General features: G+C 40.0%; 1 protein-coding gene across 1 annotated transcript in view; it reads right to left on the bottom strand.

Annotated features, from left to right (window-relative positions):
- vps50 (VPS50 EARP/GARPII complex subunit) overlaps positions 1-15,112 on the bottom strand; it is a 103,855-nt gene that overhangs the window by 36,189 nt on the left and 52,554 nt on the right. Inside the window, exons 14-20 of the mRNA XM_073463481.1 lie at positions 9,016-9,107; positions 8,628-8,722; positions 8,011-8,109; positions 6,514-6,604; positions 4,897-5,082; positions 2,778-2,896; positions 1,033-1,139 (exon numbers count right to left, since the gene is read on the bottom strand). Of these exons, the coding sequence (XP_073319582.1) occupies positions 1,033-1,139; positions 2,778-2,896; positions 4,897-5,082; positions 6,514-6,604; positions 8,011-8,109; positions 8,628-8,722; positions 9,016-9,107 (789 nt within the window). The remainder of the gene's footprint in view (positions 1-1,032; positions 1,140-2,777; positions 2,897-4,896; positions 5,083-6,513; positions 6,605-8,010; positions 8,110-8,627; positions 8,723-9,015; positions 9,108-15,112) is intronic.

Raw genomic sequence — 15,112 nt, 5'->3', positions numbered from 1 at the left:
CGCCCCCATTTTAATCACATCACATCTGTTCTTAAGTACATCTGGTAGGAGATTAAAAGAGTTAAACTACAGTTACTTAATCACGGTGGAGCCACATGCTTTAGGGAGGAACTTTCACAGGAACACATTGCATTTGCATACACTTGAGGGCAAGGATTTAATTTAGCAGCAAGGTAATAAAAGCAATGAGGAGAGAGGTACAGGGCTGTAATAAGGTTATCATTGACTCAGAACTGATGAATGGAGGCAAGAAAAGGAGAAATAAACTCAATCTAGCTGGCTTTGCCACTGAGACAGCACTATTTCTCTCACACTCTCATTTTTCACGCCCCTTCGCTTGAATTCTGCACCATGAACTTGGGGAGCAATCTAATTCCATCAAAGAGCTGCAGAGAGTGAATTAGAAGTGATTGCTTCGAATCAAACTTTGGCTTTTCACACAGTTTTGCCACATGGCTATAAATCAATATTACCAATGGTGTGAAAAAAGAACAAGGATTCTTCTTTATCCTGTACGAGCAGGAAAGTTTTAAAGTATGACAAGAAAATGCTGGGAACAGGTTTTTTTTTTTTTAGTGTTTGAAATCTTAAGAATAGTAGCAGATCTGTATTAGCCTGGCTTATAAAACCAATCCATGCAGCATAAGATTTATTCAGCCATACAACCCACACAGGAGAGATAACTGCCTTGTCTAATTCCTTTTCACACATCAAATCACATCATAAGGGCCACATTGCCAAAGGGCACACCATGCCAAGGAAGGGCCACGACATTTTCATAGACTCGTCAAAGAGATGTGTAAGCACCCCTCGGGAAGCGAAAGGTCAGAGCAAAAGGCGAAAGGCTAACCATTATAAGTGTGGCTCAGTCACACAGGTAGCAGTGGACACCTGAGCGTGCTGATTGTGACTACCTGCTTGCGTCACGTGAATAAATTGAATTCTCAGCAGGCTAGAGACACCCCCACTGAGGCTGCCTCTCAAGGAGAGCTAAGTGGTGGAGGTGTGTATGTGTGCGTGTGCAGGACTCACCGACAAGCCGGATGACGTTGAGGGTGGTGTTGGTGAGGATTGGTGCGTTGGTCTTGTTTAAGTTGTAGTCAGACTTTTTCTTGCTTCTTATGGTCTCGCGGGACACGCTGGAGAGAGAAAATGGGGCAGAGTCATGAGAAATGAAGAGACTCAGTAATATATGTTAACATCACTAATCCTCAGCAACGATCGGCCAGGTTCAAAACCTTAGTGCGGGTCAGAGGCTTGTAATTGATCAATCAGAACCCATTACACAATGCAGGAGACAAAGAAGGACCCAGGTGGTGATGTCTCTGAACTGGTGATCCTGGAGCGCCAGACAGCCTGACTCTGATCGTCGAGCCATATTAGCCAGCAATCATTACATGGGCCTTCTAATTTCTGGATGTGACCATGAGACCCATTCAATAATTATCCATGAGTGATACCTGCTTATAAGAATGGGAAATTAGCATTTAAGTGACTATAGGCTAATGTCAGGTTAATATAAATGGCGAGCAGGAAGGTGAATGCGATGAGAGTAAGAACAAAAACATCAAGTACGTCAGACCGGTGAAATGATGAGGCTCGACACTGAACATAAAGATCACAATACCAGTAATAAGACACTGGATGACAGGAAGTGATTATTTTAACAATGCCTCTGTAATGAGGAGCTACTGAATAAGTAATATTACTGTATGTGTTGTTTTGAGGGCAAATCTTCAGATATGCACTAATACAAGCACACGCACAATCCTAGGTTCTTCATAATTCAGTACAGCACACACACACACACTGTCACTTTGCTGAAAAAAAACAAGAAACTGAACAAGGAGGGTTATAAAATTCAAAAATCCACCATGCTGCATCAAAAGCATTCATGTTTATGGTTATTTGTAATGCACAATATATCTATTTGAGAGCAGGGTGTTAATAATTACAGCCACTGATAACCCACTTACCCGATGAACCTAGTGACTTAATTCAAAAAGGCAGCGGCACAATGAAATGGAAGGTTCCAGAGGCCTTCTTTCATTCACTCTATGAATGATTCTTATGTCGCAGTAGTGTGTAAAATGTGTAAACTGCATATTTCTTTGACAAATGTGTGTTTTTCATATTTATTTATTTTTCTTTAATTTATTTGGTTTATTTATTCATTTATTTATTTTACTTTCTCCCTTTTATTGATTTACTCTGTATCTGTTTATTAATCTGCCAAGCTCAGGCCTGTAACAAAAGATAGCAAAAATGATGAAAATGGTAAAAATATATTTATTTAAAAAAAAACTAAAAACTAAATTACAGCTTTAACATGTTAATTGTTAGCTTTAATTATACGATCAACTACTAAAAAAAAAAATACAACACTTTCCCCAACTGTATTCAAATTTCTGTTTCAACTGAAAATGAATCCTTTTGCACAAGGTGCAGAGGAGCATCGCCTTTATTAAACTGCAACTAACCTTCATTAGTCACCCATTATGTAGGCGGAGGTGGGAAGAAAGAGAATTTTTCATTGGTAGATAAAAAGCTTTATACAAGCTTTCTGCCTGCTTTGCAAGATGAGGCAGAGGTGAGCTAAAATTATTAATGCAGATAATATTATTTTGTGTCTGTGATTTACATGAGCTACGTCATTTCTGTGTCTTTTCATGTTATGTTTTATAAAAGAGTGAAGGTGCAGTAACGAGGGACACTTGGACAAACTATGTAGCTGTGTGTCTTCCGCATTTCGTAAAACAATTTGACCTGGTACTGACCTCTTGAGGGGGACATCGCCCGTCTGCTCATCAACGAAGTCCTGCTTGAGCTCCTCGGGGACATCGCTGTCGCTGTCGTAATCTTGATACACACTCTTCTCCAGTTCATCTGACTCGTACTTGAGAAACGGGCAAGAGAAAGATCAGATGAATGTCACGGGAGAGAGAGGCCAATGCAGGATACAGCACGCATGAATTGAGTAAAAGGGATAAAACAAAGTCAAAGTCTCCCCAGTTCTGAAAGGAAAGTGTGGAAAATTGATGCTGTGGGGAAATCGTGTCACTGTTGTTAATCAGATAACACCCTTTAATGAAAGGTCCATGAAGGTTTTAAAATAACGGGAAATACAAACCAGAAAACCAAATTGTGTTGAATAGCTGAGATTAAATCATTTTATTAACATTTTACTGAAAAGGAAGTGTCACATCTCAATCTTTTATCACCAGTGGGCGCATTAACCATGAAACAACTTTCTTCAGGAGGAAAAACAGAGTTTGGTTAAACCTCCCCCGGAAGACAATATTTTCTTTGTCCTTAACTTCAAGCTCAACATAACAGCCATATAGAGAGGATTACAAGCTTAAGAGTGATCCAGGCTAGGGCTCCTGCATGCCTAATAGGTTAGATATGTTAGATGCAATATTGCGTTTCATGTTGAGCCTGAAAGGAAAACATACAGATAGAAAAAAAAGAGAGGGCAGTGTGTTGCACCACCTTTATTATTTATTTATTATTAAGAGTAATACTGTTTCAAAAAACAGGCCTTGCAGGAAAACCTAACGGATTTGGGACTTTTCATTGGTTTTCTTCTCTCTCTTTTATTTGTGGTGTGACAACATGTCAGAGCTGAGGAGTGCCATATGAGACTTACAAGCATTCATACAGAAGTTGTTATTTCATGTCGACCCTCGACTCAAGACCATGAAGCCAGAGTAGTTAGTGCAACAGTTTCCCGTCAACGAGGCGAGACATTTGTGTGTGTGATGACGAAGACTCGAAATCTCCTCAAGGAACAAGAGGACCCTGACTTTAGACAATCGTAGCTGCCAACAGGGCCTTGCTAACGCACAGACTGGGATGTTTGTAATTCTCCTCAAGACAGCAGCCACTGTTGGTGTGTTGTTTAGTATAATGGTTGCCCATTATGTTTTCACACATAGATTTTGTCAGGCAAGCAAAAGTGCTTGTTTTTCAGGTGTTGGACAAGACAAGAGGCTTACACTCCCTCCCCAAATCAAGCTCATCTGGTCTCTTCTTGGTCTGAAGATGAAGTTGCACAAAGTATACTGATTAATGTGCAATGAAACCGGCTCTCGGAGACGGAGAATAGCGATTTCTCTTCTCTGTCAATTATGTATGGTGCTAAAGTGGCAGGCCGGGTAGTTTTACTGGACAACATAGACTGCCGGGAGAAGGGAACGGCAGTAAACGTTTCTTTTCAGGTCAACTGCTGCCTTTTTATATTTAACTCGTAACAGAGTAGAAAATGTGCTTCTAAGAAATAAAAAAATATTCCAATACTGGAGTGATGGATTATAAATGCTCCACAAAAAGAGCATACTAGGGAGTGATTCTTTGGTGAGAAAAATGACTTAATGACATCGATGCTTTGTTATTACATACAACTCTACTCTTAAGTTATAATTCATCCAGCTGCTTGATCTACCCACACAGGTTACATTTGCTATATAACAGCTTTTATTGCACGTCAGACAATGTGTCAAACTGCTATAATAATCATGGCAGGTTCTGCACTGCTGGCCCTACAAGTTGTTACGGCCCTGGTGGGGACAGCTTGAAGGCTCCTGTAAACCACTTAATGACCCACAGTTATCATGTCTCAATTGATCAACTTGTCTCTTTGGAAACTCGTTTGGGGACAACAGGCACCATGTAGCCTTGATAATTAGAAGTACTTGTGTATGATGACGTGATCTGTACACAGTCCACATTGTATTTGATGAACAATAATAAATCAACACAAATCCCACTGTGCTTGAGCTTTAATACGCTTTTGCAGCTGTTTGAGTGACTGGGCAACACACATCTCACACTAACACAAGTAATTACACATTTTTAAGCAGGAATCAATTGGAAACATGGTTCTTCGTCACTTACCCCGTTAGATGCCAGCACGTCCTCCGTTTCCTCCTCTCTGTGCTCGGCGGGCATCTCAAAGGGGTTTCCCTCCTGAAGGTACTGCTGGAACAGAGACAGCTCCTCCTGAGCCGGGCCGGTCGAGGACGTGGCCTGTCTGCTCGGGGAAACGGACGGAGAACGACACTGACCCATGAACTTAAATTCCTGGATTGGAGAGGATGGGAACAAAAATTTGCAAATTATTAATGGCTGCACCTGCAAATTAGCAATCCTGAATGGGCAGAAAACATGTTTTGCTTTGGGCTAAAAGGCAACAAACACAAGCAAACTGTCTGCTTGCAATGCCAATTGCTTGTTCTCATAATTTTTCTGTTTGTTCCCTTTCAAGTCATTGACCTTCAACAATGGGCTGTCCTTGAGGCTGTTGATGTGTAGCTGTATCAAACCACCCTGTATATTTTATTATTCATTGGGAAATGCTCCAAGTTCATTAACTGAAAACACTTCAAATGGATCGTCCCTGCACTGGGATGTAGTTTTGAGAAGAAACTGACAGAGCAACAACATTGATAGGAGACAGACTCAGCAATCAAAATCTGGGCATGACTCCCAATTTAGAATATAACGACAACCAAATAATAAGAATTTCAAAGTGGTAAGAATAGTATTGCTCTGATATCAGCACATTTTAATCCATTTTCAGTTGTATTTTGTACATGGTAAATGTTATTTTCAAGAGAGGTCATTCTTTTTTAAAAATGATGAGTCCAATCCAATGACTACATGTACTACATATCTATGTATGTCTCATAGTACTAGCAGCATGTTAAAATCCTATACAATGTCAGTGCCCAGTGGGATTTAAAGGGTTAAAGTCCCAAAAAAGCAATGTCTCAGCTGGATATCTGAAAAAAGCATGCATTCAAAAAAGCAGGCTTTAATGTTTTTTTGTTTTTACATCAGCCAGGCCTTTATGCACAGCGCCTATTTACCATCAAGTAATGCAGACCTACAAACTTCTCATGGCGGTGGGTTTTATTATGAAGATTCTTTGGCATGTGTGTTTGCTGCAAAATGTTCCCAAGCATGAAGGGAAAAACAAGACGTGTGAGAAAATGAAAAATCAGACTTTGAATTAACTCCATTTATCTTTCTGACATCTCTTCCTTTCCATTCATCATTTCTGCTTCTAGGTGAACTGAGCATGAACATGTGGTGAGCACAATGATCTTTCCTTTGAGCTGTTATAGTACATATCCAAGGGACACCTACAATGATTTGGCTTGGATGTACTGTATATTATCTATTTTAGGTTGTGATGTTCAGGGTTTTATTTTTAACTGCTGCTCATCCGTGTGTGAAATAAAATCCTCTAACATACACACCACATGGGAAAAGAGCTGTTTTATCGTCTTCAGTGTTATATAACTTTCTATGAACTTCCCTCCTCCTATGTTGATACGCAGGTTTGCACACACACACCCACATACACAGAAATCATTGATTAGGATTCCCTGCGCTTCATATCCTTATGCAAATTTCACAGTGGCGGGGTGGGTGATGAGTGACAGTGTAGAATAAATTAATGTTAGGGTCGCTTCACTCTCTCGCCTCAGTGATAGGATTCTTACTCACATGAAGCTGGGCGATGTTAAAGTTAGACTTAACCGGGCACAGCTCCCATGTCTCGTTTTCCAGAAACATCCTCAGCTCTTCCAGTCGGGCCCTGAGAGGTCGAGAAGAGATGAAAGGGAATGGGGATGACGGAGAAGAGTAAAGAGTTAGAACCCAGAACATTAGTCCATTCCTGACCTGGTGCCATTTCGTATATTCGGCATCTCCTGTGTTCTGAGAGCCCTGATTAAATGTGCTGTAAAGGTCACTGATGCGCAGTGAAAAGGAAGAAGTGTCTATGTGTGGTGTGAGTGTGAGATGTATCACAGCTCAAGACAGCCAACCTGGTCATATATTGGGCCTTTTTCTGTGTGAAATGTCTGGGGGTGTGTTGACGTCAAACACAGTGGTACTTTGTCTTACTTGTCTTAAAGGTGCTTGAAAAATGAGGAGTGACAGAATGTGAAACAACATTGAGAGACAGAGCAGTGTTGTGGTGCAGAAATAAAGAAGGGATATCAAATGACTGACTTCAACGTTGTACATTAGGCTCAGTGAACTTTATTCAAGCAGTCCATTTTGCGTCAATTCTCAGGAGTTATGTTGCTCCAATGTGATGCATCAACAATTAAAGGGACATTAAAACTTTGAAAACATTTCAATCGCTCAGAGAAAATGAGCACTGATGGCACAGCTCTTAGATATTTATCATATCTGAACCCTGACAATGTCATTATGTCCTTTGCACCCGCAGGCCAACAATACACCCACTGCGATGACTGAGTGTGTAACTGCTGGCAGATGACAGACAAAGTTCACTGATGGGTAATCTCTTTGGGTGTGACACCCGGGTGGAAAATGAATCAAACGTAATGTAAAGATGATGCACACTGGAAGCCTCCTGGCCAACAGTGTGGATGTGTATGTGTGAGCCTTCATTATGTTATCTGGTGTCAACCCCCTCCTCTCCTCTCTTTCTGTCACCTCTTACCCTCTCTTTCAGTTCTGATAACTATCTCACACAGAGATCACCTTTAATCTAAATATGTATCCCATCACGCCTCTGTGCCCGCCTCCTTTGCAATTTTGTGTCACAGGAATAAAGCTTGTCAGGACTGTGATATTTAAGAATCTTATCAAAGATTTTTGACAGGCAGTCACAACGGTGATCAAGGCAAATCACCTCAGATGATGTGTCTGTGTGGGAGCATATGAATACATATTCATGTGCTTGGCAGGGGGTTATGTAATCAAGAAGTCATGTGCTCCCAGTTCAGTGAGTGTTACAGTATAATTATACGTCTACTCAAAGCGGGTTATGCTGTGATCAGGGTACAATCAAGGCAGCCAGTGGTTGTGACTGTGTGACAACCTGCTGTCCAAGAATCAGCTTCATCTACCATATGTCAGATCCATGTACTTGACATGTCAACCCTATCAGCGTAGTGAAAGAACAGCAATGACATTTAATTGTCACATGACCTAGGTAATGATCCAGAAGCGATAGAAACATTTTACCTGTGATAGTTTTTAAAGTAGTTGACACTCTGCCGTTTGATGGACTCCTGCAGGACCTCTGACTTACTGCCACAGAACTCCTCACCCACCTGCATTAACCTGGAAGAGAGAGCGAACACAACATGACAGAGACACATTGAATCAAAGTAATTTTTTTAGCCAATTACGCAAGCATACAAAGAATGTGTCTTGGCATTTGCTGCACAAGCACAACATGAAAAAATACAAATAGAAACAGCATAATAAATAGCTAAATTTAACTGCAAAAACATTAAAATTACATAAAAATTGGTGGTCACTATAATCAAAGTGTGACGTTTAAATGAGTTTAGTTTGAGCGTGCATGTGCTGTAAACAAAATCAATGAAAATTGTCTTTTTGGACAGGAGAATGTGTGTATGTGTCTGTCTAAGTGCGTTTGCATAATTTGAGTCAGCGAGTAAATGACTGAGTGAGAGTGTATTGTGAGAAACAAGAGGGGCATAAAAAGAGAGCCTGCATGTGAAAGTAGATCAATCTGAAAATGAAAAGACAAGAAGGAAAGAGAGACAGCAAAGATAATGAAGATCAATTAACGGAGAAGAGGATGAGCTGGCTGCCCGGGTCCTGTGGCGTACCTGCTGATGACATCCAGCACCACTATGAAATCGTCGTATTTGAAGTTGGACATGTCTGTGCCCAGGATGTAGGCTTTCACTTTCAACTGGACATCCTGAGGAGAGAATGGTGAGGTAGAGGGGGATTTAGGAGGAGAAATTGTGATTGAGCAACTCTAAGTTGAACAGGAAACTAAAAAAAAAAAAAAAACTGGCAAAGGAAGGCAGAAGAGACATGCTCAGACTAGGGAAGTGTGTGATACGCTGACTAGTTGATTATAGATTACACTGTGCTCAGTTTTGACTGTTTTTTCAGTTTAAGCTTATGTTTAAACAGCAGGACAGTTACTTGTTAGGAACATCCCTGACTCAGACAGTGCAGAGACAGACAGAGAGAATTCTTTCTGACCTGCCAGATCCGCGTCAGTCCGTGCTCTAGCTTCTTTTTCACGTAGCTGCGGTCCACCACCGACTCATCAGACTCAGCGGCTGCTGCTTCATCTAGGGAGACAGAAGGATTAAAATCTAACAAGAAGAGTGGAGCCCAACAGATATATCGGTCTGCTGATATGCCCTTTCACAGATATATCCCTATATATATATCAGTATTGTGTCCGGTATTGTGATATGAAAACTATTTTCACAGATTATAATGTTGGAATTGCGTGTTTTTCAAAAATTGTCTGACAAAACAAAAAATTATATGTAAAAAATGTCAAATACAATGATTTCACAGGCTTTAAATATTAATATATGCTGTATAAAGGATATCAGCCAATACATCAATATCAGAATTTTTACAATTCCTTAATAGTTAGTATTAATTAATTAGTATCAGCCCCAAACATCCAGTATCGTCAGGCACTAAACAAGACTGATAAAATTCTATTTCGCCTTATCCATTTTATTCCTCTATTGTTTGACAGTGGCCATTTCAGCATGAACGGAATGATTTAATCTACCCATTTCAATGGATATATGCACAATGATGCATGAGCCGACTGGATCCGAATATGTACCAAAGTCAAAAAAGACCATTCTTATGTTTGATGAGGAAGCAAATGAAAAATATCCCTTTGATAATGGTAAAATGTGATTCCTCAGGTGTATTTTAATACGAACAGGGGAATGTGGTGTAGTTGATCTGCAGATTTAAAACGTTTGAATATTGTCAGAGACCAGCATTGTTGATTGGACCATATAGACAGGCTGAGTTTAGCTGGAGTCTCTATGAGACTTTCTGCACAGAAGTGGGTGTCAACCAGCTCCTGATGGGAGAAAGACTCTTTCAAGTGAGGAAAGACTGACAGCGACCTGGATCACAATAGGACAATACTGGAAGCCACTTAAATAAGGTATTATGGTCCTGTTCACGGTCAGGCAGCCAGAAAATGAAACCAACATCTCCAAGTGAACGCAGTTCCTCCTCTAACATCAACTCACTGTCCTCTCTTCTCTTAGTTTTGTTTTTTTTCTTGTCACCGGACAGACAGAATACCTGACAGTACAGACGCTGCAGAGGCTGTAATGTCATAGCAGCTGCAATACTTTCCCTTGGCTGAAAATTGCTTCAATCAGTCTCAGGCTGCTCGCTCCGTTTGAAGTGAATCTCTAGGAAAGCCGGCAGCAGTGAGTCGCAAGTAAACTAGCAGGTGGCTTTCAATCCCATAATAAATTCCTTCAATGTATTGGGAAGAAAGATATGGGGACTCAGCTTGGTCATGTATTACCTCACTGGTTAATCTTGGTTTGTCTTTTGTTATTTGGCATAATATACCAAGAAAACCCCTTTTTTTAAATGAGTAAGTGCCACAATTTTTACATTAACAGCAACACTATGTAACTTTCTGCAGAAAGATTTGAGTTTCTTTCCATCTATCCATCCATCATCTGTAACCACTTATTCTTGGAGGGTCGCAGGGGCCTGAGTCAATCCAAGCTAATATTAGGCGAGCGGCAGGCTACACCAGTCTTGTGCCCAGGTCATCAAGCAATCAAATTCAAATACCGAACTGGGTCTTTGGCATAGGTCCTGAACCATTAACCCAAAGCACTGGTATTCAGATCTGGGAATTAGACTCAATAATTAGCTATCTTTCTCCAGAATTACTTTAAAAGTTACATAGTGTTGCTTTAAATATATGCTCTATATACTTTTTCCTTGTTTATTTTCCTACAGGATATCAATAACATCTTAGATGTAAAAATTAAATTACTTGTTCCATGAAAAAAATACTGACTCTTGTATAACGTGATGTTAATTTTGTTGTTTGTGTTCAGGAAATGAAATTATTTTCAATTTCTCCACTCTACAACAGGGCAAGCTGCCAGGGTCAGCTGCAGGGCAACTGTCCTCTAAGGGATTTAGTGTCTCATGGAGTGTTAAAAGGATGGATGCTTGCAGATATGACCTTAATCCTGGCTCTCTCTTTAGGAAGAAAGGCCTTCCTACCAAATGCAGCACCCTGATAACTACCTAAAACTTTACTGAACGACATTCACCGCAGTTCCTTGCATAATACCCCAAATGTCAAGTCAAAGTTAGGGCTAAATATTAAAAACAAAGGATTTAAATTGATTATTTTTTGACAGATATTGCGAAATGAGTCACAATTTTAGTGAGTCATTTTCACTGGAAAAATGAAAAATGATGGCAATGTTACTTTTCCTGCAGTTTATATCAAACAAGCATGTTCCCTTACGTCTGGAGAATGTGAGTTGTAGGCTAGGGCATCTCTGCAGCACCACAATTCTACATTTATATTGATATGCTAGGACACATTTGACCTTTATCAAAGCACTGCAGCGGCTGCGATTTGGTTATGCACTTGACCATATTGCAATTTCGATAATATTTTTGATAAACTGCTGTGATCAAAATACATAATCATGCCTTTGTAAGCAGGAGGAAAAACATATAACTCTGGTCAAGTCTGTATAGACAGAAGCCAGAGTAACAAAATGCTTAAATTCTGCTGCAGTATCTGTTATTCAAGTTCCTCTTCACTTCTGGTGAAAAGGCATTCTCTTCAAGTATTGGACAAGAATGTATATTTACAGGCAAACAAAACAATTTGTCGAATTCATCTCCATGTGCGCAAATCACGGACAGGAGCACAGATTACTGATGAGAAAGACATTCAAGAGGCAAAAATTTCCAGGATTCAGTCTTCAGCACGAAACATAAATGTGTCACTGACAGAATACGTGTGGATCTCGTTGTGTTTGAGATCACACACACTGCCCGTCATTAACCATTAAACCAGATGATGGTTAGACACATTAGTCAGAGAAAACAAGAGAGACGGGCATGAATCACGGGTAGTGTTTTTCTTACTCCGAAGCAGCGGGATGGTTGAAAGACCAAAAATCTTAAACACACAAACACATAATTTAACTCAGCTTGTCCCAGACATCCCCAAGCTGTAGTCAAAACAGAGTCAGTGTACACAGATCCTGCTGGGCGAGACGTTGGTCTTATGAGCGTTAGCCATTTTGTCTGTTTTTAAAGCAAGTAAACTATTCAAATATGCCACATTTTTCAGAAAAAGGAATGATATTCAATCACAAGACTGCATATCAAATATTTAAATTCTTGGAACCGACAATCGATGGCAATAGGGGTGTTCTCATAGTCGCACACCGCAGAGCAAAAAGCACACCCATTAAAAAAAGTACAAACATAAATTGTGTTACACCCACACACTATGTACTGCATATCTAATTACATAAACATAATGAGAGAGAGCAAGGGAAAGAGCAGGACCAGTTAATGAAAGTTTCCAAAACCAAGATGCTGTGAGTGAGGAGTTAGTGAGCCCAGAGAAAACCAAAAAAATAACAGAAAATGAACAAAAATGCTGTATAGAGACCTGAAATAAAGAATTTTTAAAAAGAAATAAATAAAAGAAAAATCCACACCCCAAGACTTAAGAAGTGCTGTATTCGTGTTCAGTGGGGATCAGTGAACCAGCATCAATCAAAGCTCCTCTGAAACCTTTGAGTCTGCGCAGGGATTACTTTATAGTGATACAGGCGAAAAAAAGGACAAAAAGAGAAGCTGTAAAAAGCAGCGGGGTGTTCAGGTGTGACACAAATATACGGAAGGGGGAGCACACAAGGAGGTGTTTGAGCCGATATTTCCGGAGGAACTACAACCCTGATTCCCAAAAAGTTGGGACGCTGCGTAAAACATTAATAAAAACAGAACCAACCCAAGCACATGTAGCATTATCCTTTATACAATCATGTGTTTTACAGTGGTAAATCTCATCCCATCCTTGCTTGCTAATGACTGAGCCATTCGAGGTTGCCCCTTTCATAACCCAATCATGATACTATCACCTGTTACCAATGAACCTGTATACCTGTGGAATGTTCCAAACAGGTGTTTTTTGAGCAATTCATAACTTCACAGTCTTTTGTTTCTGGAATCAAATTCAGAATAAGCATATAGGTATTTACAAAAAGCTGATGCGGTGAAACATTAGATAAATTGTCTTTGTACTTTTTCCAATCGAGTGTGTGTCAAAAAGGATTAGCAAATTATCACATTCTGTCTTTTCTATGTTTTACACAGCGTCCCAACTTTTTAGGAATCAGGGTTGCACATGACGTTCTTGACATATGACACATCTTTCACGCCATGCTCACAACACAGGCTCCTACGACTGTTTACATTTTAACAGTGCAATTACATCGACTGTATTCTATACAGGTGATAGATGGAACAGACAGAAGTGTTGGAGCCAATATCCATGGGTTGCTACCTTCATGTATTATCAAATATACCTGTGTTCAATTGCATTCTCAAAGGGCTCCTAAACCCATTTAAGTGGATCCAACAATGTTAAAAGATGGCAATAATAACTTTGGTGAGTAGGGAGTACTGCTGAGTACTGTGCTCCACAGGGAAGGCCATATCCACTGTCTTCACACACCTTGAGAATAAAAACAACTACAGCTACATCAGCATGCTGTTTGTTGACTTCAGCTCAACATTCAATACAATCTCATCCATTAAGTGAGAGATCTGCACAGAGCCTGAAGGATACTGAAAGGCAACACCCATACCACCAGACTGCAGAGCAGCTTCTTTTCTCAGCCTGTGAGACACCTAAATACATCCTCTGCACTCCACTGTACAAAATAGTGTGTTTTCCCTTTTTTTCTCTGTCATGTTGCATAAAGGGACACCACCCTGGTGTCGCAAAATTACAACAAAACGAACATTTACTTTTACCTTCATATGTGAAAAAAGTTGTATAACACCTATTAAGGCTCCAAAGGGAGCTGCACGAAATCTGATAAATTGCCTCAATTGATATCACTTGAGTCACAGTTTGAAGACTGAAGACTACAAGTTTGAAAAATCTAGGGCTTACCTGGGTTTACCAGAACTCGGCAGTCCGCTTCATCTCAGCTTGAGGCTAGCGTTACATTTGCCGCTAATAGCATAAAACACTGCACTTGCATTGTGGGCAATGTAGGTGCCAAGAATGTATGGAAAACAAAGACTATGTCTGGTTCTGTTACATTGATTTTGATTGTTTCATTTTTAAATGTCCATTCGATGTCCAGCAATGTTAAGCAAGTGTGGTAATAAATTGCTGGAACACTTTTAGCCGTGGTTCATCAATCATCATTTAAACGTTTACCTCACTCGTAGCTGATCACCTCTGTGAAAAAGTCCTCTGCAGCATAGCACATCTTACTAGGTTTATCTAATCTGTTGTTCTTTTTTTAATACACTCTGCATGTCGGACAGCACTTTACCCACAGGGTTTGTGCTAATCATACTGCGAGACAGACAATTAGAAGCAGAGAGGATCTGCTCAGCCTTACCACGGATCCTAACAGATGGCTCAATACACCAAACAAGAGAAAAATCCTCAAGAGGAATTCATGTCAAGTTTTATTTGCTGCAACAGCTCGGAACAATGGGTTTCCCTTCCACATCATTAATGGGTAACCCCATGCTTCAGATGGTCCACCATAATTATTGTCCCTCTTAACAATAAGTCTAGCCTAGCATGAGTTCAAACAATGTATCCTATTGAAGTGAAAAGAAAACTGCTGACTGGGTTATTAAATCATCTGTTTCAAGTCAACTTGCTTAAGATGTTTTCTAGAATCAAGTACATTTTGAAGCAATTTTCTCACTGAATTTGCATTATTTATTTTAAAACCATATTAATCATATATGTTGAATATGAAATTACGTTTAAAGACTAGTGTCAAACAGTTTTACGCCAACTTCAACGATACAGATTCATATATTAAGTTGAGATGGTCAAGTGTGTCTTATCCCCAGGGAGGGGGACAGCTTCTCCTGTCCAAGAATGGATAGTGGTCGTTTAGAGCACCAGACCGGTAAGATTATATGGCGGACAAGGAGATACCACTTTCATAACAGTGGATCGAATTTAAATTCTGGCCAGCACGAATATCTCTGAACCAAGCCTTGTCAAGGACGTTTATCTTCTCCTCCTACCAACTGATTGTAA

Source organism: Pagrus major, chromosome 3 (assembly GCF_040436345.1).
Source record: "Pagrus major chromosome 3, Pma_NU_1.0".
In the NCBI taxonomy this organism is placed as follows: Eukaryota; Metazoa; Chordata; class Actinopteri; order Spariformes; family Sparidae; genus Pagrus; species Pagrus major.
This window is presented reverse-complemented; position numbering and strand designations above follow the sequence as displayed.